Raw genomic sequence first — 25,766 nt, 5'->3', positions numbered from 1 at the left:
AATTGCTTCTGGCAAATATGCGGGATCAACATGTACTACGTAGCCTCACAGGTGCTCCTCCCTCCCTGAGCCTATTTACTTGTGTGCGCTGCGCAGTTGTATCACTTGCACTCCTACGGCACACCATTGTCATGCCTTTCTGCGCATGTCCACAAGCCTGACAACAACACTGTAATGTTAGCCATTGAAGATGGGCGGCCACATGTGTGTAGGCCTATGGTAAGGATAGGGCGGACACATATGTCGAGTTCAGACCTGGTTGAACTCGCGCTGCAATTGAGTCTAGGCCTTTGGCTTATGCTGCGGATGAAGATACACAAAAACAGATGGCAAGTATGAGCCAAGACCCCGAGCAGTCTTGCGCTCCTTTATTTATCCATTCGGGTGAGCCCGCCCTCCGGGTGCATGCTACAGTGCAACATTTTCAATTAAGGGCTAGGTGGCGCTGACACTACGACGGAGACACACGCCATAGTTACTTTTATGGCCAGCCCAGAACTGAGCCACGCCCTGAGTCCGGAACTGAACCACGCCCTGAACCCAGAACTGAACCATCCCCAGAGCCCCGGTCCATTTCTTCACACGCCTACGCATGGGCCGCCCCTGCAGTGCTGGGATGTCGTGCGCTTCGGAGTACATCTCCAGACGTTCCACCCAAGCTTTCCAGCGGCCTGCCTGGGACGTGGGTGGCCTCGCAACTGTGAAGGGCTCCAGTGGTGTTACAGATGACATGCTGTTGGCTGCTGGAGGCTTACTTGTGGGGTAGTCAAACGGGACGATGACTTGCGGTGCACTGAGGTAATGGCACCGGAAGAGCTGAGCGGGTGTGCAGCCTGCGATGATGCAGTAGGCTTGGAGGTCCGGGCTTGATTTGATTTGTGTGAGATCTGCTTGACCGCAATGTAGGCCGAAGGGAGCAGTCAGCACACACAGAGCTCCACGCAGTTGTGCAGCTGGGTGCACTGGGGGGCCTGTTGCGTGGAAGCCAGCGATCAGCTGAGGAGGCTTCCAAGCTCGTGGACCTCGGGCTTGAAGATTGCACCTGCATGTGTTGGGCCCTCTTGGAGACACGCCGCTGGTGGCAAGTGAGCAGTGAGGCCAGGGTGCGCTTGGGTGGGAAATCATCGCTGGGCACCCGACAGGTCTGGGGGGCAGCAGGCTGGGGTGTGGCAGGTGTACAGGATCATGCAGGCACCACCGGTCACGGTGGCGGTCTCGTGGCAGGGTGAGGGGTGCTGCCCTGGCAGACACATCCCCTGCAGGCGATGACGAGATGTGCGCCGGGTGGTGTGTGATGTAGCCACCTTATCGCCAGTGTAGATTTGTCCATTGAAGGTGGTCGGCCACGTGTGTGTAGGTCTATGGTCAGGATATGGCGGACACAGAGACACATGCAATAGTTACTTTGGTGGCCATCTCAGAAGTTAACCACGCCCAGAGCCCTGAGCTATTTATTCACACTCCTACACTGGACTGGTGTACGACAGACCAGACAACTACTGTTATGCTTACAGGGGGGGGGCACGTAGCTACATGTCCGAGGTCTTCCCGACTGCCTGAGGTAACATGGTTGCATCAACTGTCCACAACACAACAATCACCAGCAGTATATGTCCACATGGGCATATCTGTGCTCTGCATACTCAAGACTGTCCAGCACATCACCGCAACACTTGGCATTGTGTACTTTCTTATTCATGGGTCACTTGCCTCCTTCGCACATTCTTGGTTCCCACCTCTTCCCACATTCTGCAATTGTTTGGCAGAGGGGCTATGCCTTTGTGGATGGTTTGTCTACAAGTCTGACCCCTGTTACCACAGTTACTTGTGTTGTCGTGTCTGGTGGGTGGGCATTGTTTGGCATGATGTATTTAATTTTGTCACGTGTGCCTTCCCACAGTTGTGAGTTGTATGATTTTGGAGGTGAGGTAAGGAAATGGACTGCTTGTTGGTACTTACCAACAAGCAGTTTATTTCCACAGTTGCCATCCTGGAAGCGTTGGTTTATGATAGACTGTCGGAAGATGTAGGAATCATGTACACTGCCTGGGAAGTTGGCGAAGACATTGGTGAACAGTCCCCAGTGGCCTGCACATTGATGGAATGCGTGTGCTTTCTGTTGCAGGAATTGTGTGCAGTGTCAGCAGGGGGCACAATTAGGACATGTGTGCAGTTAATTTCCCCCAACACATGCGGGAAGCCAGCAATTGCGTAGAATCCTTGCTTGGTCTTCAGCTGTTCATGCGCAGTGTGGGGGAAGTGAAGGTGCTGGGATATCAAGCTGATGATGGCATCCAAGACAGTGAGGAACTTTGATAGGGCTGGCTGTGAGACTCCTACGACTCTGGCAGTTGTTGGTTGGAAGGTACCGGAGGCCAACAAGTGCAGCACAGCCAGCAGCTTTGTCTGCGGAGGGATGTTGGTTGTCCGCTGTGTTTGTACCGTCAGCCTGTGGGCAATGTGGGTCAGGATGCAGAGGGTGGTTGTCCTTTTCAGCCTGTAGTGGGTAATGACATCCTCTGGCGTTAAGTCTGTGAGGCTGGTGCGTTTTGAGAAGGTCCGCTGTCTTAGTGTAGTAGTCCAGAGGGGTGGTCATGGGGGTGGGGGCGGTTCTGAGGGTGGTGGTGGTGGGTGATGTGACCCTCTTGGGTATCCGAGCTGCATGATTATTAGCTCCATGGCATCTGTTGGTCTTCAGATGTGGCTCTGGGCAGGGCTCCCTTTATACTGCAGGTTTTCGTCCTACTTAAGACCAGAAAAAAGCAGGTTTTAAGTCCCTGCTGCTAATGTGCCCTATCGCCTGTTTTTGGCCCACATCGCCGATCTGGCTGGTTGTTGAGAATATCGTGAAGTGGTGTTATCGTGAGTTTTTTTTTACAGGAACGCCTACACTATTATTAAGGTTAGTTGTCGCTGTCAACCCTGGAGATGTTTGTAGCGGCAGCTATTGCAGGTAAACTGGTGATGTCAGCTGTTAGGTCAGGCTTGTGAATAGGGCGATAAATCTATCGCCACTTTCGTGGCAGAAAAGTGCCGCTAAATTGGTGGTGAGTCCTTGAGAATATGCCCCTAAGCGTTTACTTTTGAGTATTCAGGGACATTGTAATGTAATTTTCTGTCCAAAGTGAGTGGTCTTTGTGCAAAGTTTTACACTCTATGGTTTCTTTGTAGGAGTTTCCTAAACCCTTTAATGAAATTTTTCTAATTCTCATTATGTCATAATTGTTTGAGAGAATTTCCTAATCTTTTGTTTCCTCAAATTACTTAGTTGACAGAAATTCAGCATCCAACTTATGAATGAAAGACCGAAGTCAGCATTGTAATTTTTATACATTTGCCCAATATGATGCAAACTTTCCTTCACATTCAAAGTTTACAAATACACGATCTATCAGAAATTTAAAAATACACTATCTAATGGAATTATCACTGCTTTCAATACATTTTATTTGCACCGTTCTCATCCATTTCGTTTAGGCGTAATACTTACTGTTGAAATTCTCTGTAGGTCCTGTTTCCTCTTACTGCAATAGTCTTCTCAACCTTTTGAGCATGACAAAAAGAGGTCAAGCCAACTTTCAATGGGGTCCTTCACCATTTACAATTTGAAGTTTTTGGACCTTTTCACAACTGGACAAATAATAACAATAATTTGTATTATAGCTATTATAATAAAAAGAATAATACTTTTCTTTAAAATAACATATTAGACTGGGGGGGGGTCATCATTCCTAAATACCAGATGTTACAATCACCCATTTAAAGGTGGTTAAAGTATCAACAGCAGAAGGATGAATGCTATTTCTGGCCCCACAATCTATCATCTGCAGACCACGCCTGATGTCAACAGTGTCCACCTAGTTTACAATCTCTGATCAATAAATTAACCAGTATGATTGCCTTTCTATGTAAGATTTAGTGTTAGATCTCCTTGGAGACCTCAGTTCAAAAATTAAATAAGTTCCAATTCATCAGTTAAATTTTGTTATCTTCCTTGATCAGTCCCGACTGTCCTCACTTTGGGCACCTTGGACCTGGATCCTTAAGGAAGTGCCTGCTCTCTGTAACATGGATCTAGGTCCCACATGACACAGCCAATGCAAGCTTGATATGCGCACCATCTGCATTCAATATCACTCCCGAGAGCACATGACCTGTACCAGATATTCAGGACAGCCACCACTTTGTCAATGAGTTCAATTACCATTAGGACCACTACACTTCTCCCATTCTTGTAAAGATAACCTAAAGCTTTGCATGGAGTCAATATCTTTAAAACTACATCGAAATTTCTTGAAAACAGAATACGCCACTAAAAACAACCATAATCAACTGTTTCACATCATAAAAGCACAGACATCTAACACCAGAACAGCCCTTTTATGGCAGAAGATTGATGTACTAAAATTATAGGTTGTTTTCATCAGAAATCCAAAACATAAGAAATGAAACCTCGGACACTTCCCTTTTAGTACATTATGACGTCAGTAGCGCCAAGTCAAATGGACCCTCTAACCTCAGATTCTCTTTGTCTACTCTCATCATTGACTCAGCTTAATAAACTGTTTGCCCTCATTTGGACATCAACTGCATCTTCTATAGCCAATCCTAGAAAAAGCACTGTCCTCATGTCAGAAGTTCATTGGTGGACGTTCAATGGTCGAATTCTTCTTTGAACCAAGGGGCAGTAGCTAAACCTGCCTCTCAAAAGGTTGAGGGGAGGAGGTGAGAGATGTTATTCCTTCCTTGGACCCATGCTTTTTGAGAGTCCTATGCTACTGCAGCCATCATTATTTATAAGATTTCAAAGCAAACCTGCCTTCTTTATTAATGGAGAGAGAGATAACACAGCTAATTCCTCTAAATAAGGCCAGATACCTCAATCTGCATGTTTCTACTTTCTCTACAGAACAATTTTTTCTCCTTACTTCTGACCCCAAGAGATCACTATCTCGCACATCCTCATTCTAGACCCACACATCATCTGGAATATGCTGCTCTTCTCTACTGCATGTATGTCCTGCAAGAGCTCACAATTAATCCCTCTGAGATCCTCACTAACTAGTCCAATATTGACATCATATTTTACACCGGAAGAGCACGATGGTCTTATCTTCTTATGCATTTTGCACGTTGTAATCAGGAACATTTTGAACAAAAATATTTTAAAGGCTAAAAACTGTTTTTTAATTGTTTCTCATGGCTGATGCTACGTTAAGGCATCACAGATATCTGCCTTATGCTGCCAATGCAAATGGTCACCTGAGGGCACCAGTTCACAAAAAAAGGCCCACAAATGACTCTATTGTTAGAGAATTGAAGTACCAAAGGAGGAAAGATTTCATTTTTTCTCAGCTGCTAAAACTTTGTTGTGTACATTACGTTGTACTTCTTTGCGGCACAAATTTAGACTTGAATGGAATTGGGATTCAGATCTGTTATCTCTGTTGATTGCGTTTTCAGGTGCATATAATGTTGGGTACGCGATGAGGAACATACCTAACAAGGTGGCACAGTACATTGAAAGGCGAGATGGTGGAGTCCCTGCTAATCCCAACAATGTTATCATCTCATGGGGATCTACCCGGGCTATTCTGGTAAGTAGACCTCGCACCCCCCACCCAGAAATATGTGGTGGTGGATAAGGAATGATAGACTTATGGGGGCAGCATAGCAAATTTGATGTATTGCTAATCTTGCATCCCCAGGTATAAGCAAAAGAGTATAGAGCAATGACGCAAAGAGACACCAGCTCTGAGAGAGAGCAAGAGATAATTGAAGGTTTCTGTTCTTGAAAGATCTAACTTGAATCATTGGTCGCTGGTTGCGGGATCTTCAAAGAAGTTCCATATTAGTACATGAAGCTGTTTGAAAGTCCAAAATTCAATGAAAAAATTGCAATGATTATAAATAAAGACAGACTGGTACACTTAATTTCACAGCCAGGGACACTTCTCTCACAAAGTTTACAAAGTCTTAGATCAAATCAAAAGAAGAAAAGAAATGGACTTTGACTGCCACTAAGATTGTCAAGAGCCTCCTTTATTCAGGGCTTGGGATTAATGAATAAAGGTTTGAGGTTGGGCATAAGTGCCAAAGGATAAAAGTGTGAGTGCATGTTATGAGTGTAAGTACTAAAGAGAGATAAAACATCACTGGCGTAAGAAAAGCTGCACAGAAATCTGAGTGAATAAGCTGTGCAGTTGGAATGGTTGCAATGTGCACCCTTTAATAAATGGGACACATCACTCCCTATCTTTTGTGACAAAGGTATGACACATGTCTGAGATGTTCCTTGATAAAGTGACAGAAATATGAGGTAGATTGTGATATCCTTTTAAATTTGGCTGGTGATAGTTTAGTTTTTTATAATATATAGTCACACAAACTTGCTTCACAGCTCCCATTTTAAATCTTTGGTCTCTTACTCCTCCTCATCAAATACATTTTCTGTTTGCAGACAGCATATAATAAAACTTGATTTGGTTCTGTGAATATACACACAGAACAAGAATCAACCAGTCATTCCTTGCACACACATACTTCTAACCAGTTTGGTGTAAATCGGTTTTAAAGGTACTTTTGTGCTTTAGAATGTGTGTGCAACATATGTATGTATGTATGTATTTATGCATGTATGTTTATAGTATTTCTATACCGCGAACCTAGCCAAACAAAAGGCAAGGAACCTCTGTACATGATCATAGAAAAGCTTAAATTAAATGAGTAATAGGAGAGGGAAGCTGGGGTGTGGAGGAATAATGCACTGTGATGTAATATTCTTTAAACCGTGTATTTCCAACTCTTTCCCAAATTTGAGCTACACTCGGGTGGGTTTGATTGATACAGGGATGTTGTTACTGACCCTGCGTGCATAGATGGAAAAGGACTGCTGCATTGGTTTTATTTTTACACTTCCTACTCTGCAGTCTAATGTTGTCTTGGTTGTTAATGTGCAGAGATGGTGAGCTTGTATGCGAGATAAGTGGGGATTCTGGTTGTGATGGCTTTATAATGATGTAACTGGTTTTGAAGATGACACAGGTCAGGCCTACAGGCGGAGCAAACAGAGTTCCACCAGCATGGGGGTGATATGATCATATTTCTTAAGGTGATTGATGAGACGCGCTTTGGCGTGTAAGATATCCTTAAGCGATGCCAGTGTAGAGTCGCGGGGGCCCATGGAGCAGAGCATTGCTACATCCATATTTGAGCGTACGTGAGCTTGAACAGCAGTTCTAAAGTTGCTTTCTTGAAGAAATGATTAGATTTCCTGGAGGAGAGAGCTGGTACTAGACTGTCTTTTGCAATGTGTTTCTTGAGGGTGAGGTTGATGTCCAAGGTGAATCCAGGTGACTTGGTATTCGGTGAAAGTTGGGGGGTTCAAAGCTGTCATGGTTTATGTCATTCAGCCAGGTTTGTACTGTATCATGTTTGTGTTTTTTGGTTGGGTTGTGCTTCTGGTAGGTGCTAGACATCCATGACTAAATGTTGTGCAAGTAATATTTAAGGTATTGAATGTATGACATAGAGGAGACTTTCCAGTAGAGTTGTGTATCATAGGCAGATTGCTTGAATCTTGATTAAGCTTGGTTGACATTTATATTATGCCGACGTAATTTGTGTAATTTTTGGAATTTGGTGTAGCGCTTGTTATGCAAGATTCTCAATAAAAACTGAAAGAAAATTGTGCCATTTGCAGTAAAAATGTTCCACAAATGCACAGGAAAAATAGAACACAAGCAGCTGTTGTTCTCTGTGCTTTGTTTAAATGTGTCCTTGCACCAAAAATTGAGCTAAAATATAGCACTAAATGACAGATTCGCATTATTTGAGGGGCCTACTACCATGTTGGGCAGACTTGCGTCCGCCCAACACTACCTTGGTGTGAGAACCGATCGACTATAGGTCAGCAGTTCCGCACCCCCTATTAAGATGGTGCATAGTGCGTTCACATATTCCCATTTCTCTATGGGAGCTTGTGCTGCGGTCGGAAACCGGCCGCAGCTCAAGCTCCCCACAGAGAAATGGGAATTTCTGTGAATCCCTGCAACGCGTGGCAGGCACCTTCTGGTGTCTGCCAAACAGTGCAGGAATTTACAGAGGGGCACCAGGCCCCCAACTGGAGGCCACTGAGGGATAGGGGCCCCCTAAGTCACTTTCTGGCAGTCTTTCCATGTTTTTAGAGCCCGACATGGAAAGCCTGTCCGAAACCGCCACCATAATCCCAATGGGGTAAACCCAGTCCTAAAAGGATTATTTGCAGCCAACTACTGGCCGATGGGCTCCTTTTGACCATCGGAATCCAGACAGATTGACTATGTTATGTTATGTTATAAAGTATTTTATTACGCGCTCTGCTACTACAGAGTATCCTGGCGCGATATGTAACAATAAACAGAGCCAATCCAGAAGGAAAAGAAAAAAGCAAAATACTGAGATTAAAGAGGTGGGTTTTTAGCCCTTTCTTGAATTCCGACAGTGTGGCTGAAGATCGCAAAAAAAACGGCAGGGCATTCCAGGACCGCGCTGCTTGGACAGAAATAGACTGACCCCCCAGTCTCACATATGTGACTTTGGGCGTAAACATCAGAAGGAGATTGGCAGATCGAAGAGCACGGCGAGGAGTATAAAAAGTAAACCTCTTGTGCAGATATTGTGGTCCTTGTTGGTGCAGGGCTCGAAAGGCCAGGACCAATGATTTGAACACAATGCGATGGGCCACCGGGAGCCAGTGAAGCTTTCGAAGATGGGTATGTGCACTAGTTCTTCTCGGGAGATGGAACAGAAGTCGGACCGCCGCGTTCTGTATGATCTGCATTCGATTAATGAGATATTTAGGAAGACCGCTGAAGAGGGCATTGGCATAATCCAGCCTTGATAAAATCAAAGCGCGCAGAACCGTCTCTTTTGCTTCCCTGTGAAGCAGCGGAAGGAACCTTTTGAGTGACTTGAGGGTCGCAAAACAGGTCGCAGTAAGTTTTTTTAAGTGAGCTTCAAACTTAAGATCCTGTCCAAACCAAACCCCCAGGTTTTTTACCGGGCCTCCAAGAGAGCTGGGACATGCAAAGTCAGTCGGCCAAATAAGGTCCTTAAAATTGGCCGGAAAATTGCCATAAAATAACAGCTCTGACTTGTCCTCGTTGCATTTGAGCTGGGCTGAGACGAGCCACCGGAAGACATTGGACAAACAAGAGCAGACGACACTGGCGTCTAAGCAGTTCTTAGGCCATGTAAACAGCAACTGCGTGTCGTCGGCGTACGCCATTATTTTGGCTCCCCACTGCTCTGCCAGATGAATCAACGGGGTCATATAGACGTTGAACAGCAGAGGGCTTAACGTCGAGCCCTGCGGAACCCCTGTAGTGAGCTTTTTAGGTGACGAGGCATATGGAGGCATCCACACTTGCTGCATCCGCTCTGACAGAAACGAAGACAGCCAGTCCAAAACCGCACCCGACAGCCCCACCTCTGCCAGCCTTGTCAGCAGCTGAGCATGGGGTACCGTATCAAAAGCGGCAGATAAGTCCAGCAAAACCAGGACCGCTCTGCCGCCTCCGTCCAGACACCTCCTAATGGCCTCTGAGACTTCCACCAGCGCCGTCTCAGTGCTAAAGGTCGCCCTGAAACCCGATTGAGCCGGGTGCAAAGCCTGAGAGGACTCAATAAAGTTATTCAGTTGCCTAAAAACAATCTTTTCGCAAACCTTCGCCAGTGCCGGCAGCAGCGATATCGGGCGATAACTGGAAGTAACTAGGGGATCCAGACCAGGCTTCTTTAGCAAGGGAAGAAGTTTCGCCTGTTTCCAGCAAAGGGGAACAGAAGCCGAGACCAAAGACAAATTGACAACCTGGGTGGCCTCTTGGTACACCAGGCTCGCCGCTCCCCCCAGAACCCTAGCAGGGCACGGGTCGGAAGGAGAGCCTGACTTTAATGTCTCCAAGATAGCCAGCACATCAGCTTGCAAGACTGGCTCAAAGGTGGAAAGTTGGCTAACGTGTTGCTTCCCCCCAGAACTAATGATGGGTGGTAAAGGCTGAAGGAGACCACAGGAATTTTGGAGCTCCTCTTGGATTTTAGCGATTTTATTGTCAAAAAAGCAAGACAGTTCCTCACACCAAAGATCGGATGCCGGAAGAGCTGGCGAGGCAGCACAGGGAGAAAGAAAACTCTGAACGATGGCAAAGACTTCTTTGCCATTGTTGTCCGCCTTCTCAATCCTTCCTGAGTAGTACCTACTTTTGGCAGCCTTAATTTCGGCATAGTAAACCTTCTGAGCCCTCCGCAAATTGCTCTTTAGTTCAGGACGGAACTCAAGACGCCAGGCTCCCTCCAGTTTTTTGCAGCCAGATTTGAGTTCCCTGAGAGCATGGGAGAACCAGGGTTTAGAGGCAGTTTGAATTCTGACAGCCGTAATCATAATACGGCGTTCGGGATTCAAACCAAGGATTTTGGTCAGTAAGCCTCCGACGAGCAGTCAGAGGCTTACTGACGGATATCCTAATTAGGCCTAAGTATCATTTTGTATAATTTTGCTTAATTATGTGGAAGCGAATTTCACACACATCTAATATTGATGCTGTTTTCTGTGAGTATAGTTTGAGGACCACAGAAGACAGTATGGAACCCTCAGGAACTCCACAGGTGATAGGGATCCTTTGTGACTATAAAGCACCTATGTGAAGAACATACTGCTGTTGGTTGGAAAGGTAGGAGGAGAATTAGTGCAGGATATTGCCAGTGAATCTCATTTGAGACTCCAGACTGCGCATGAAAGTGAGATGGGTGTCGTAGGCAGCTCAAAGGTCCAGCACGCAGGGTTCATCTTAATCTGTGGTCAAAAGGGTATCATTTACAATGTGTAAGGTAGTGGTCTCCATGCTGCAGCATGATCTGAAACCAGACTGTAGTCACACAGGAGATGATTAGCATTAATGTAATCTTGAAGTTTAACATAGACTATTTTTTCTCAATGATCTTTCTGATGAATGGTAGGTGAGTGATCGGCCAGCTGTGTTTGGACAAAATATCAAACAAAAATATTGTTGCAAGAATATCAAGATGTCCAACGTATCCTGGACATAAATATTGAAGGTAAGAATATCTTTTTAAGGGTTGTCTTGTGTTTAATATTGCTGTTAAAATTATAATTACCAAAAATATCATTGTGCACAATATCATTTTATTTAGAATGTTTTCAGGTTTTATGTTGTATATAGAAAATGTTTTATGTCAATATTTAATGTTAAAATTTCATTTTTATATTATTATTGTGACAAGTTATATTTACATTCTTATTTTTAATTAATTCACCTTTTTTTAATATTTAAAAGGGGGTGTTGGGACATTTTAAAAGTATGCTTTTGGTAGTTTTATTTTTCTGTGTATATTTAAGGAATTTATTATATGTAATAGAATGATTGCTTAATTTGTAATTGAATATTTTTTATTTTAAATTGCATGAGAATTTTATTTGCAGAATTATGTTTTATAAATTGTTCTATTATGAAATTTGATTATGTATTATTCAAAAAATGATGTTTTGTTATGTTATATGCTTTATATTTTTTATCTATTTTATTTATAATCTATTAATATTTAAAAATGTCTTATATTAATTATTGATTCATGTTGTAAACATTTTTTGTGTAGTCAGTTTTTTATTGGTTTTTAATGGAACATGAAAAATAATTATGTTCAATTATTCATTGTCGTGTTCATATAGTTTAGGGTTTTTTAATGTAAATTCATTTTTAATAAATGTTTTAAATCAATTGTTTTCAGAATATTGTAATATTTTCTTAGAATTATAAATAATGTGCATAGTATTTTGAAATATTTAATTTTAAAATTTCATGTTTGAAACATAATCACATTAAAAATATTGTTTTGAAAAAAAAAGTTTCATGTTTGGAATAAAATTATTCATTATATATGCTTAATTCAATACATTTGTTTTTAGGTGTGTAGTTAAATATTAGAAATTAAGGCTATATTGATTTATTTTTATGTAGTGCTGTGATATAATTGTATTTTATTTGATTATGTTGCATAATTTGTTTTATAATACTTTTGTACATTTTATATTTTTATTGTGCTGTTGACTATAGTTTTGTATATAAATAGTTTTTTCATGTTGTACTGTTTAATTTGATATTTTAGTGCTAATTATATTATTTATTTTATTACATGATTTCTTAATGTAGATTTGTAAGTTATATTAGTTAATTGCATTAATGTCTTTTTATTGTATACACAATATTTATTTAATATAAATAAAATTATTTTTATTACATTTTGATAATATGATAAACTATTTGTTAAAATTGGAGTGATAAATATAAAATCTGCTATCTTTATTGTCAAACATGTTCCCAAATTTGCTTAGATTAGGGTTGGAATAGTAAATGTGACCTATTTTGTGTTCAAACTTTCCAAAATAGTTTGTATTGTAGATGGAACCAGTGGCGGCTCCTTCGTTAAAGGAAAATAAAATGATAATATCTTCACGTTAGTATAATTTTATCTTGTCCTGCTGCAGCAGCTTTGCAGGGCCAGGACAGGTTGCTCTAATGACAGAGGATCAGGGGGAGTTGTGAGCACACTCTGTAAGTTTGCGTGAATGTTTGGCCAGCTGTCTTGGGCAGGCTAAACATTCATGCACACGTTGCATGTTCTCCACCCAGACTGTATTGAAGCCTAGGTGGAGAACATGCCCAGGCTCCAACTGCCCATCTGAGCGCCGAGCCACAGCGCTCAGACCAATCACAACGCTGCTTTGCAGCATTGAGACTGGCTTAGGGGAGCCTAGGTGTGCTTCATGTTCCAGCCAGATGAGGTATGACGGAGAAGACACACGACGAAGAAGCGGCGAGGAGCAAGGTAAGTTTCTTTTTCTTCTTTGTTTTGCCCTAATAGGTTACATTGCAGTGTAATTATCAAATGTGAAGCTTTTAGTATTCAACATTTTACAGACACTATTTTTTTTCCTATTTGTTTTTACTACAATCAATAGTATATTGATGGTTTTTATATATATTTTTTAGTTTTTCATAATTTATTTAACGTATATGTTTATATTTAATACAACATATACACATTGTTTACCATAAAAGTAAAGAAAAAATATTATAGAGGTACATTTCTTACATCATAAAATCAACACGTGTATTCCTTTAACAGTTTTTAACATATTTATTTAATATAAATAAAATTATTTTTATTACATTTTGATAATATGATAAACTATTTGTTAAAATTGGAGTGATAAATATAAAATCTGCTATCTTTATTGTCAAACATGTCCCCAAATTTGCTTAGATTAGGGTTGGAATAGTAAATGTGACCTATTTTGTGTTCAAACTTTCCAAAATAGTTTGTATTGTAGATGGAACCAGTGGCGGCTCCTTCGTTAAAGGAAAATAAAATGATAATATCTTCACGTTAGTATAATTTTATCTTGTCCTGCTGCAGCAGCTTTGCAGGGCCAGGACAGGTTGCTCTAATGACAGAGGATCAGGGGGAGTTGTGAGCACACTCTGTAAGTTTGCGTGAATGTTTGGCCAGCTGTCTTGGGCAGGCTAAACATTCATGCACACGTTGCATGTTCTCCACCCAGACTGTATTGAAGCCTAGGTGGAGAACATGCCCAGGCTCCAACTGCCCATCTGAGCGCCGAGCCACAGCGCTCAGACCAATCACAACGCTGCTTTGCAGCATTGAGACTGGCTTAGGGGAGCCTAGGTGTGCTTCATGTTCCAGCCAGATGAGGTATGACGGAGAAGACACACGACGAAGAAGCGGCGAGGAGCAAGGTAAGTTTCTTTTTCTTCTTTGTTTTGCCCTAATAGGTTACATTGCAGTGTAATTATCAAATGTGAAGCTTTTAGTATTCAACATTTTACAGACACTATTTTTTTTCCTATTTGTTTTTACTACAATCAATAGTATATTGATGGTTTTTATATATATTTTTTAGTTTTTCATAATTTATTTAACGTATATGTTTATATTTAATACAACATATACACATTGTTTACCATAAAAGTAAAGAAAAAATATTATAGAGGTACATTTCTTACATCATAAAATCAACACGTGTATTCCTTTAACAGTTTTTAACATATTTATATGTGTAAACCTTTTTATAAAAAGGTACATAATACGTTTTTCTCATAGACGTGCTAAACATACATGTTTTTATTTTTACAGGTTTAATATACTTTTTTAGTATATAATATAAATAGTACTATATTATAATAGATAGCGTTTTTTATAGTACTATTTACATTATACTTTACCTAATCAGTTATATTTTCTTAATACATTTTTTAGATATTATTTGGATTATGGCCTGCAGCCGCAGGTAGCAAGCACCAGTCCCTGCCCTTCTGGGATGAGCAATGGCTAATATTTGTACCAAAATACTGGTTCATGCCAATGGATTCAAATTCCGCTAGACAGGCTGGATCCCCTAAATAGCCACTAATCTAAATTCAGATGATTTGATTGTTTCAGACAAATTATGAACCATCCCTAAACCCAGATCTACATTATTCGGGGGAGAAGTAGTATTGATTCCTCTGTCACTGGTTCAATGTGCTGGTATATTATTTGTAATGAGTTTAGCCGAACTGGGATTGGCTGTTTTGTTGATTTTGAATGTGTTCTGTTGATACTTGGAAATATAAAGCATGCCCATGGGCTTCTATTACCTGGTAGCCAGATGTTAGTGCTAATAGGTGGGCTCTCAAAAGACATACACTAATTTCAGTACCAACACATTAAATAACAGTTACTGCAGCTGAATGCAATCAGCACCCATTGGGTACACGATTGGCTTTTGTTGGAAAAAACATCACAGAGGTGTACGTCTCTTTTAAATACTCTAATATTCCTTGATGAATTGGTTTTTGGCACCGCAATGGGAATGCCAAAACAGACCATGCCTTGCAGGAACTGGGGAGCTTGCATACAGAAGAGCACATGTGTGCACCCCTACATGCATCCCCATGCGGAGGAGGCACAGGAGTCCTGGAGGGCCCCCTTTCTTTCCTTCCGCCATGGTGTTCATGGAGGAGAAACTTCCATAACATCGCTGACGGAGAGGAAACTCGTAATATTGTGGCAAGCATATTGCGGCCTCCTGACCCCCACAACCCCACCAGGGACGACATTTCCCTGGCAGCTGCAGCTAGGCTGTGGTGGTACGACTGCCCAAATCGTAATAGGGTGGTCGGGAGACTGCCATTGGTGTGCCCCGTGAGTCTGGCCGTCCATGGATCGCCAGACTCGTAATCGAGGTCTAAGTGTAAATAGAAAGAGTGTTTCTTCTTCATACTATTTAGGTCAATCATTAGACAAGAACCTTTGATGTTACAAATATTACATGCATAAAATATGTACCTCTAAGTGCTTTAAGTCCCTTTCATCCGTTGGTCTGTTATTATACCATTCATACCTTCTTCCGCCCACCAGAGCATACAACCTTGGGAAATGGGTCAGCCCATATCAATCAGTGGCTAACTTCAATGTGAGTGACAGCATTTTGTCTCTTCCTAAGGAGCACATCAACATGCAATGTACTTCACTTCAGTGGCAGGGACTACTATTGCAATGGTCTTTTTGAGACCAAAAACAAGTTTTTGCTTTTATCTAATGTTTTTTCATATTGACGAAATGAACTTCTGTAAGACGTGTGACAAAATAAAACAGGCATTAACAGAGCCATAAGGCTGCAACCAAACCAGATCGAATGCAATGCTTGTTCTCTTAGAGTGCTGGACATTTTGGGACATGCAGCAGTACACTACACAAAAGAGTACTCTTGCAGTACTCCAAGTACTCAGAAATATTTTTTAAAATTGGCCACCAGCTATAATATTCAAACTCAGAATTGCTCTAGGGGAATTATTTGTTTGTCGTCCTGCAGGCACTTCTGCCTCCACCTTATTCATTATGTCTTCACAAACAGTGCTATGTAACAAAACCAAGTCTCAAGCCACGGAGCTGGGCTAGCAGGCTACATAAAGCTGAAGGTAGAATGTATACATATTTAAAGAAGGAAAGGTTCTCTTTTGGAAATTTTGGTCACATTCTTATATTGTGTTGGTAGATCCAGGGTTGGACGGGTCTTTTATTCCACTGGGCAATTCCCAGTGGGCTGGAGCCCAAGGAGGTCAGTTTTGAAAAGTCCAAGGTCGTTCCTGGTGCCTCTGTCACCTTTTTCTAGTTCTCTGAGGTTATTTGCTGAGGCACGGGAGGCTTCAAGAGGGAGATAACGAGAAGGAGTGTGGTGGAAGGTAGAGAGAAAGCAATCAGAAAGGGAGAAAAGAGAGAGAGAAGAGATGGGGAGAGAGCAATGGTGGATGGAAAGAGAGATTGTGCGAGGACACGAAGGGAGCTGGGTTGGTTTGAGCATTGTTGGCAGGCCTGCTTGTGTTTCTCTCGTCCAGCCCTGGGTAGGTCTGTAAAAGATGGAGGCAAAGGTAATACCTGTAGGAAGGGTTGGTGCTCTCTGTTGCATTTTCAAACAATATGCTGACATCTAAAAATGGAAAGATAAGAAAAAACACTGATAAGCGCAGATACACCAGGTGAGGAAAAGTTGATGCTGTAAAAAGCGCAGAGTCAAAGATGAGATAGAAGACTTCAAAGTCTTTCACATTACATTCTCCACTGGTGATGAGAAGGCTGTGGTTGTGGGGAGATGCTTACTAATCCCGCCTTGTAGTCACCTGATGTTCCAGCTTTAGATCTTGTGTGTCTTTTTATCTAGAGTCTCATGTCTTTCATCGTCACAGAAGAGGATCCCAGAAGAACTGGTGTGATGATCTGTGTGCCCCTACACCCAGTCTTTACAGATGCTATTGTGCAGTGTGGCGCTGTCAAGCTGGAGTGCCCCCTAGACGAAGAGAACGGATGGGCTCTGGACTTGTGTGAGATAAGGAGGTCCCTCTACAAAGCCCGAACTCACTGCACCCCTAAAGTGCTCTGCATCGCAAACCCCTGGAATCCAACAGGTGAGGAACAAACAGCAACATTGTGACCAACATCCTTAATGCTGCTTTCCCCACTCTATTGGTAGTGTAAAATTGGGAGGAATCTAAACTCCATCAAAGATCCTAAGGAACGAGTGTTTGAAGTCAATTATAACATCAATTGGGAAACCAGTCATGTTGTATATATGCTGGAGAGCTTCTGTGGCAAAAGATATATTGGAAGCACAATACGTCCCCTAAAAAAGAGAATGCTGGAACACATAAGAGCTGTGCAAAATGATGAGATCACCTATGCAATGGCTAAACATATGAGAACACATCCCGGTCCCACTTGGATGGACATGAAGTATTCAGGACTCGCAATGGTACCGATACATGAAAGAGGAGGTAATCGTGTCTTGAAGCTGAGACATCTGGAATCCAAATTAATTATACGTTTCCGAACAAAGGTTCCATTTGAGCTCAATGGGGATGAGGAAATGTACATGCATCTATGGACATGTTGTTAATATCATGTAAATATTTCTCATCTTGAATGATGTGCTACTGAGAACTATGACAGATTTTAGTTGACATTATAATCGCCCAAAAACTGAAAACATTTGAAGAAGGAAAAACAAACACTCTTCTCCAATTTGAACTGCCACCATCCGTGATGTAATATGTTGTAATATTATTTATTTATCATAGAAAGTGCCAAGGCAATGGTATCTTCTGTTTCTGTTGTGAATTATCCAAGAGGTTGCCAGACATAATGAGGGCACTCAGCCCAAGATTTGAAGTATTTGATAAATATCAAATGTGACACTTAGTCAACTAATGTTTATATGTAACATTGAAACATATATTACACTACTATATTTTGTTTATATTGAATCAATGTATTCATTTGGTTGCCGAGAAGCTCCACGACCATATAAAGGAATAAGGGTCAAGTCTGAGTTCCTTTATATGGTATTTTATTCTTTACAATGCATGCTCACACTAAAACCATTCCTGAAAGAAGTCTACATTTTTTGGCCCAGACTTACAAACACTGTGCAACAGGTTTTTCGTTACTTTTTTAATGCAAACCCGATGCAAAGTGGGACTTACATTCCAATGCTATTTTGCACATTTTTTTTTTAGAGCGAGATGCGACCTCATATAAAAAATGGACGCAAGGACACATTTTGCCCCCAAATTTAAAGTGAATTTACATTTTGCTTAATTGGCCGTAGTTTTCTCTAATTTACTTGAATTTTTTTTAAATTTACATGACAGCAAATTACATGAATTTTGCACACACTGGTAAATATCAGTTGGAATTCTTGCTGTTTCAGTTACCGTTCACTCTACCCTGAAAGGGTGCATGCACTGATATGTCACAATTCAACTTTAATACCGTATTACAGTTGAGAAGCTACATCATTTTCTTATTACTGATGACTAGTGATGTCACGACTAAAATGTCATGAGAAAATTAGAGACAGGCTATTTTTTACAGAATTAATGTCTCCCATAACATTTTTATTGCTTCTCACATTGATTAACCTGGAGAGCTGTCTCTCTAGACTAACACTTTCATTGGATGATGTAATCCTGTGATATCATAAATTATGTCATAGAACATGTCCTAAGTGATGCAATATGTGAGGTCATAAGAAGAGCATGGCGGGGGCGCAAGTCATAGTTAGTTCTGCTAACTATAACTTGTGAATTTCTTTTTTTTTCTTCAAAACGTTAATGTTGTCACTGACATATTCTTCGTTACTTTAACCTTTGTTTTGTTTTCAGCGAATCTCTAAGTTTTTAAAAAACAAAACAGCTTTTTTATCACACCTAACTAAAATGTTACTTTAACTTTTGTTTCTTTCAGTGAATTTTCAGGTTTTGTTTTAACATAAAGTAATAATGTATCACCATATTTAAATCCAAACCCCTGCGGTGCACAGACAGAGGTTGTGCGCAGCGGGGTGTTTTCCACCCGGCAGCCAACGCTAATCAACATATGGCCTTTGTTGTGCAGAGCAGGGGGTTGACCACAGGCTGGCCAATCTATCCAGAGCCAGCACCAGCACCGTTACTTACTACTAACATGGAAGGGGGCGGGGTCAAACGGATGTAGCTTGTAGGTGATTTGGGGATTTTGCATTCTCAGCATTCTCAGAAACAAGTAAAAGGGAGAACAATGGACCAGACAAAAAGATCTGAAAAGGAACAAGAACAACTTATAATTGAGTAAAGGAAAAAATTGCCAGGCATCGATGCCGGAACAGGACACGGTTTAATTCTAAAGATGCTGATTATGGCTCTGCATCATTAGTGTTTATACGAAATACTCTCATTACACAGCTCTTCATTGAAGACTCTTCAGTGTCTGATCTTTTTGAACACCTGAATGCAGAAGAAAATATACCAACATACCTTCTGGGTCTTTTAAATGGTTTACCAAACTGAAACTAACACTGATACTAAGGAGTTTAACTTCTTGGATGCCCTGAAGAAGCCCGGATACGAGCAAAATTGACAATTCAACAAACAACATGACATAAAGGATCTAACTTATAAAGATAACCTCTCGTTTCATCTGTTCATGCCTGGCAATTTTGCCTTTACTCAATTGTAAGTTGTTCTTGTTACCTCTCAGATCTTTTTGGCTGTTGCTTAATTATTTGTGGTTCTGGCTGGTGGTGAACCATTTTTTGAGGTGGGCAACTGTGAACTTGATAGAGTCTTTGAATATTATAGCTGCACATAATTGTGCAATAATTGGGTCCCCTAGCAACCACTGTTTGGGAGAACCATGGACTCGGCTCTCAGACCACTAGTCTTGGACACTCACTACAGAAGAGATTGCGTTTCAATAAATCAAAGACACATTTTTAAGAGTTGAGGTGCCCCCTTCACCATATTTAGTGAATTGGGCCCTGGGGGATGAGGTACCTGGGGTCGAATAAAGCATGGGGAAGGGGGCAGTGGGGCCCCCTCTCCTTAATTAAACAGACCCAGCACACAGTTCTTTCTAGACCTGCATCGCAAAATGCGATGCAGCGAGCGCTACGAAATTCATTTTATTAATTAAATTGTTTACTTACCTCCAAATATCCATGTGCCGGTTTTTATCACCCCCTCCCCCCACCATGCCACTCCCCCGCCCTGCCTCTCTGCCCCATTGCAACTCCCTCCACGGCCGCAGCTGCCTGGTTTGATCCTTGGTGTCACTCAACATCTTGTGATTCTGAGCAAGTCACTTAAACTCCCCGTGCCTAAAGCAGAGAGGTGACCTTGTACAATATAACTTATGCTAATGTAAAGCCCTCCAATACCTTAGATTCAAGACCACCCTATGTAAAACATCCAAAACAATTAATTGGACCACACCCATTAGAACTGAGGTAGCACCCCCTTGAGAAGTGTGAGAAGTGTGGCTCAGTGGTTAGAGCGGCAGACCCTGATGCAGTAGTCTGGCCGGGACCAGGGTTCAATTCCCGCCTCGGCGGGTCTCGGGCGAATTTCCTCGGACCTGATAATTCTCGCCTCGGTGCCTATTCTAATCATGAGTCCCACTCTGCACCTCTGGGCAATAGCTTCCTTAATCTCTACAACGGCCCCAACAACGCTGAGGATGCCTGACTTCACCTTGGGGGTGCCCAGGAGTGGGCTCCTCACAGGGAAAGGCCAGGAAGGGTTCCTCAGCGGTATTCGTGCAAGTGCCGAGATGCCTACGGGTAGTCGTGCGCTATACAAGTGTGTAATCATCATTATCATCATCTTGAGATCCCACAATGGAACCAGGGTGATCTCTTACAGACAGGGATGCCCAAGTGTCTCCAGTCCCTCCTGAAATCCTAAAGCGCCCTGTCTTTTCAGAAAGTAGGCACACATGTCCTATGCGCCCCTGCAGCACATGGTGAAATTCAGCCCCTGAAGCCTTATATTCTAAGGTGCTAGAATTTCGTCACCTCGATCCTATTGAAGATTGATGAAATCCTGAAACGTCTCAGGCGAGCTGCTCAGTATTACAATTTCATTACTGGAGGACCAAGGAAGGCCCAGCCCCCTTCCATGTAGTCCCGCAAAATATTTTCACAAAAATCATTTATTCTTCCTTACAGTCCAGATTAGATGGGTTATATAAAACTGAATTTCCTTTAAATCCATGTGTGTCTATTTATTTCCTTCTAAATCTTCTGTAAATCTCAGGTTCCTATCCTAAGATCACTTCATAGCTCTTTGGAGGTGTGGTTATGGGTAAGAGGGAGCAGCGAGTTGCCTTAAAATACAATTACTGGAACTGATGGTGGGGAAGTAGTGCAACACTCATCAGACAATGCCTGAAGTTGGCTCGCAATTGAATATCACCCCTAACAGGATGACAAACCCTGAGATAGCAGAAGTCCTGAGAGTCTGCGCATCATGTTTTAATGATATTGGTACAGCCAAAGATACAAAGAACCTTTGCGCCATCGTTGAGGTTTTAATGACCCAAGCCCAAAAACATGTTCAATGGATTGGCACATCAGACCCACCCCTACAGGGACTTTTGCCCCAGATATTTATTAGAAGAATGGGAAATGACTGCATCTGACTGAAGCCCATTGCGACCTATATAGATTTACTTCATAACTGCAAATTTGTTTAGGAGCATCAGTATTCTAGTTCGTTGCGCTGTATAATTTTGCGAGAGTATAATCAAGTCAGTTATACAACAGATGAGAAGTCGCACTATAGTCCAATCCGCTCTACAAAATTCTTACAGAGTAAAATATTATTCTACAAGAGTTTAATATGGTCATCTGTGTACAGCATATGAGTACATTTGAAAAGATCACAACAATAATCCGTCCACATAGTGGCTTTATAGTGGTTTCTAGGTGGGCCTTTGGGGGTCTTTATCTTTATGTTACAGCCTCCCCTACTATTCCTCCTGAATTTCTCTCTATTACAAAAATTGACCTACTGATTCTATGTGACATCATCGGTTATGATGCAGCGCTACTCCGGAAATAATTTCTAAAATCATGTCACCTTTCCCTGAAGTACTAAATCATACATTTACTCGACAGTTGGGCCCATAACATCGCGAGTCACTCATAAAACACTTATTCCTACTCCATATATCGGTGAAATTCAAAGGAAAGCTGCTGTATCATAGTGGAGTGTCTAAAACTAAAACCGGAGATTTATACTATTTACACCAGCAGTTTAAATGAATTTACCATGGTTTTCATTGACAAAACATTTATTTAGACACGCCACCTTTAAGGTTGACGGATCTGCTAGTAAAAAATTAGGCGTAGGAAAACTCAAGACCAGCCTAATTAACTAATAAAAGCAAATTTAACATGTCTAAAAGTTTTTTCACTTTATTTATTTCTTTATTCAAAACAACATTTTAAAAGAATAAGAATTTTATCTCAAACAGTTAATTTCATTTATTTTAGAAAATTCAGAAAGACATTTTATTTAGAATTCAGAATTGCAAGTATTTGCAAAAGACAGATAGTTCCCAAATCCATTTTATTTCTCCCTGACTTCCCTGACCAACAACCTCATCGAAAGCTCAGTCCTCATTCAAAAAGAAATAGAAAATTATTCAAAGTCTTACATCTCAGGAAAATCAGCATTCCGGCAGCATCTCTAGTGGAAATCGAAAAGAAGATTTTTCCTCAGTAAAACCAACACTTTTTATACCTTTTTCACTAGCTCTAGCCATCTAAAAAAGTAATTTTCAACTTCTAATTCGAGATCTTCTCACCTTCAGAACCATTGTGCTCATCCTTTTTGGCAGCCATCTGGATTTCCAGGCCACTCTGTCCTTGAACCGCATTCACTCCAGGCACAAGCAGCTCGCATTCGAACTCAGACTTTGGCTTGCGCATGCCAAGTTCAGTTTCTTTTCGCAGTTTAACAGGACAGCCATTTTCCTACTAGGCCTCACAGGCCAGAATGGGAACTATCATAGAAACAAACACAAACAAACGTTAATTTTAGAAATCTAGCCCTTCAGTTTACCTCCCCCTTTACTAAGGTTTTCCCTGTTAGTAGTTATCTAGCAAAATAAGCAACATTTAGGCGCAATATACTCACATATCCTTCAGTTTCTGCCACAAATACGTAAACAAAAAGCACATTTATGCCTCATTTCATTATTTCAAAGCTGCTTATTAGTTTAGGACATGACAGAATCACATAGTTAGTTAATTATGATTGCAACATAAGCAAAATTAGTTCCCACGTGTACTTGTGTAGGTGCAATTTTATTCTAGGTTGATTAATTTCACACATCATTCCATTAATTCAAATTACGGTTATGGAAGTGTCATTTTACAAGGGGTACACAAAATGTTGTTTCTCCACCTTGCTCCATCACTTACACCACTCAATCTTCCTCACTGTGCAGGCCATGTGCAGAGTCGCAAGTGCATTGAGGAGGTGATTCAGCTGGCCGCAGAAGAAAACCTTCTTCTTTTCATTGATGAGGTACGTTCGGTGGTGTATGGTCAATGATCTTCCAGTCTCCCATCCTGCTCTTAACTGTAGAGATAACAATCTCAGGGACACCTTCTTGCACAAAAACATTCCCAAGTTTACAAAATGGTGTAAATCTGTGCATATGTCAGGCTCCATGGATGTTGCCTGGGAGCACCCAAAGCAACACTCATGGAACGCCCCTTTGATGCAGAGTAATGCATGAAAGCGGCCCATATTTACAAGGCCATGGAAAGTCATGCAGGGTGACTTTAAGTGGCCTTGTAAATATGGACAGGCACAATGCGCCGTGGGTGCGCCAAAAAAAGTGACACACCGGCAGCTCAATGGCTGTGTAAATCTGGCTCATAGCATTTTATGGCTGAAGAGGTGAGCAACACCATTCAATCAAGGCTTCCTGCAATTAGTAACATTTCATTGTACATGGATATATATAGCAACCAATGTGAGGTGCAGCAGATGTCTAAATGAAGAAAGAGTTAGCTTGCTTTTTCAGGGTCAACACAGGGGGACAGTTGACCTGCACAGATATGTTTGGTGTTGGTGAGAGGAGCACTACTCAGGGGGTCACAATTCACAAGCTTAGATCTGATCATATGGATTTTCTCATCATGGGCACTGTCACATTGTTTGTTTATCTTTCACATACCTTTGGTAGGTTTTCTAAAATTCTGGTGGACTCTGACCTTCTAGAACCCTTGAAGCACACCCCTTCAAGAACATGTCCTGATATTATAGTCCACATAGTTTCCACTGGTGTAAAATCATGCTAAATCCCACAATGCAAAATGTCAAGGGCTTTTGTGAATTTCCCTTAATATGAAATTTGAAAATTTCAGGAGTGTAATTAAAATTTCCCTCGGACTTCAGCACTACTAATGTTCTGTTCTGTTTCCTCAGATGAACCAGGATGCGGTGTTCGCCCCAGGATTCCAGTTCCATTCTTTTAAGAAGGTCCTGTTTGAGATGGGCCCGCCGTACTCAGAGGAGGTGCAGCTAATATCATTCCATTCCATCTCCAATGCAGTTTTCGGAGAGTGAGTAGATCAGGAAGGGGATTGAGTTTTCATGGTCCACCTTTATTCCACGGTTCACCTAATTAAAAAGAAAAAACTATCCTGTGCAATTGGTGTAAAGGTGTGCATCACCCAAAAGGTATCGGGGAGATGACCATTACCCAGTGTTTCTGATCAACAATTCCCTTTTGTGGAGTGCAAAAATACATTTTATATAAAGAACTTACAAAGAAGTCAAAATTTACGGGAGGAAGCAGAGATTTCAAGAATTCTGAAGGGGGACTTGTTGCCTGGATACAGCCACCAACGTTTAAATGTGGTGCAGGGAAGGCAGTCATAGAACAATCACCCTTCGTGCCAACCAACTAAATTATGCTCTTTGGTGTCAAGTCTGGGCTGGGTGGACTCCTGGCGACGACAGCATGCGGAGGAGCAGGGCTACACTTATTTCTCAAAAGTGCATGAATCGTTTTCAGAGCTGGGCTATGTCTCCGTACTGGCTGCAACAGTTGGGAAAGTGTCGGAAGCGGAGATCCTCCTCAGGGGTCTGTCGGACCACTTCCCGGTCACGCTTAGGTTACGGCTCGGCCATGCACGGCCGCCCTTTCACTGGCAGTTCTCCCCCTGGCATCTGCAAGATGACCAGTATAGGGTTCATTTAAAAAAAAAAAAATCTTTATTTAGATATAAACATATATCTTTAAAATAAGTTACATAGTTCACAATGTACAGCGACTGTTAAAAACAAGAAGAAAGCATGTAGCAGTTAATATACGACAGTATAAAATAAGAGGTAATCCAATCTTGGGCCTCCTTAATTCAGAACTGTTTAAAAGAAATATAAATACACAAGGCGAAAATGCTTTTCCCGTCAACCCTTTTATAAAATACCCGTTGCCCATGATGCCGTGCATGCAGAACCGCCATCAGTCCTATTTCAATGATAGGATTACATTTTATCCCCCCTCAAAGTTAAAAGCTATTGTTAAGAATATCAGGATTAAAAAATAGGGGGGGGGGAGCGTTAGCTGGACCCGATTTGGTTAAGGTTGCGGTAGGCCAGCTGAATGAATTTTGTGAGTTTTATGTTTAAAGAGGTATTTTCGGGGTTCAAGGCCACTATGATCGCTTGCCTGCAGGATCGGACGACCAGGTTGTTCCAATCGGCTTTAAGTTTGGACCTGCGCTCGGAGTTAAAGGCTGGGCAGAGGCAGACCACGTGCATCAGAGTTTCAGCTACTTTTCCACATCCTCTGCAAGTTACAACCTCTGACGT

The 25,766-nt window shown here is 41.7% G+C and overlaps 1 protein-coding gene across 1 annotated transcript in view; it reads left to right on the top strand.

Annotated features, from left to right (window-relative positions):
- Window positions 1-25,766, top strand: part of LOC144828425 (alanine aminotransferase 2-like) — a 107,235-nt gene that overhangs the window by 57,464 nt on the left and 24,005 nt on the right. The window contains exons 3-6 of the mRNA XM_078686558.1: window positions 5,464-5,597; window positions 16,778-17,021; window positions 23,386-23,465; window positions 24,375-24,511. Of these exons, the coding sequence (XP_078542684.1) occupies window positions 5,487-5,597; window positions 16,778-17,021; window positions 23,386-23,465; window positions 24,375-24,511 (572 nt within the window). The 5' untranslated portion in view covers window positions 5,464-5,486. The remainder of the gene's footprint in view (window positions 1-5,463; window positions 5,598-16,777; window positions 17,022-23,385; window positions 23,466-24,374; window positions 24,512-25,766) is intronic.

Source organism: Lissotriton helveticus, chromosome 4_1 (genome assembly GCF_964261635.1).
Source record: "Lissotriton helveticus chromosome 4_1, aLisHel1.1, whole genome shotgun sequence".
In the NCBI taxonomy this organism is placed as follows: Eukaryota; Metazoa; Chordata; class Amphibia; order Caudata; family Salamandridae; genus Lissotriton; species Lissotriton helveticus.
The sequence above is the reverse complement of the archived record's forward strand: the minus strand, read 5'-3'. Positions and strand labels throughout refer to the sequence as shown.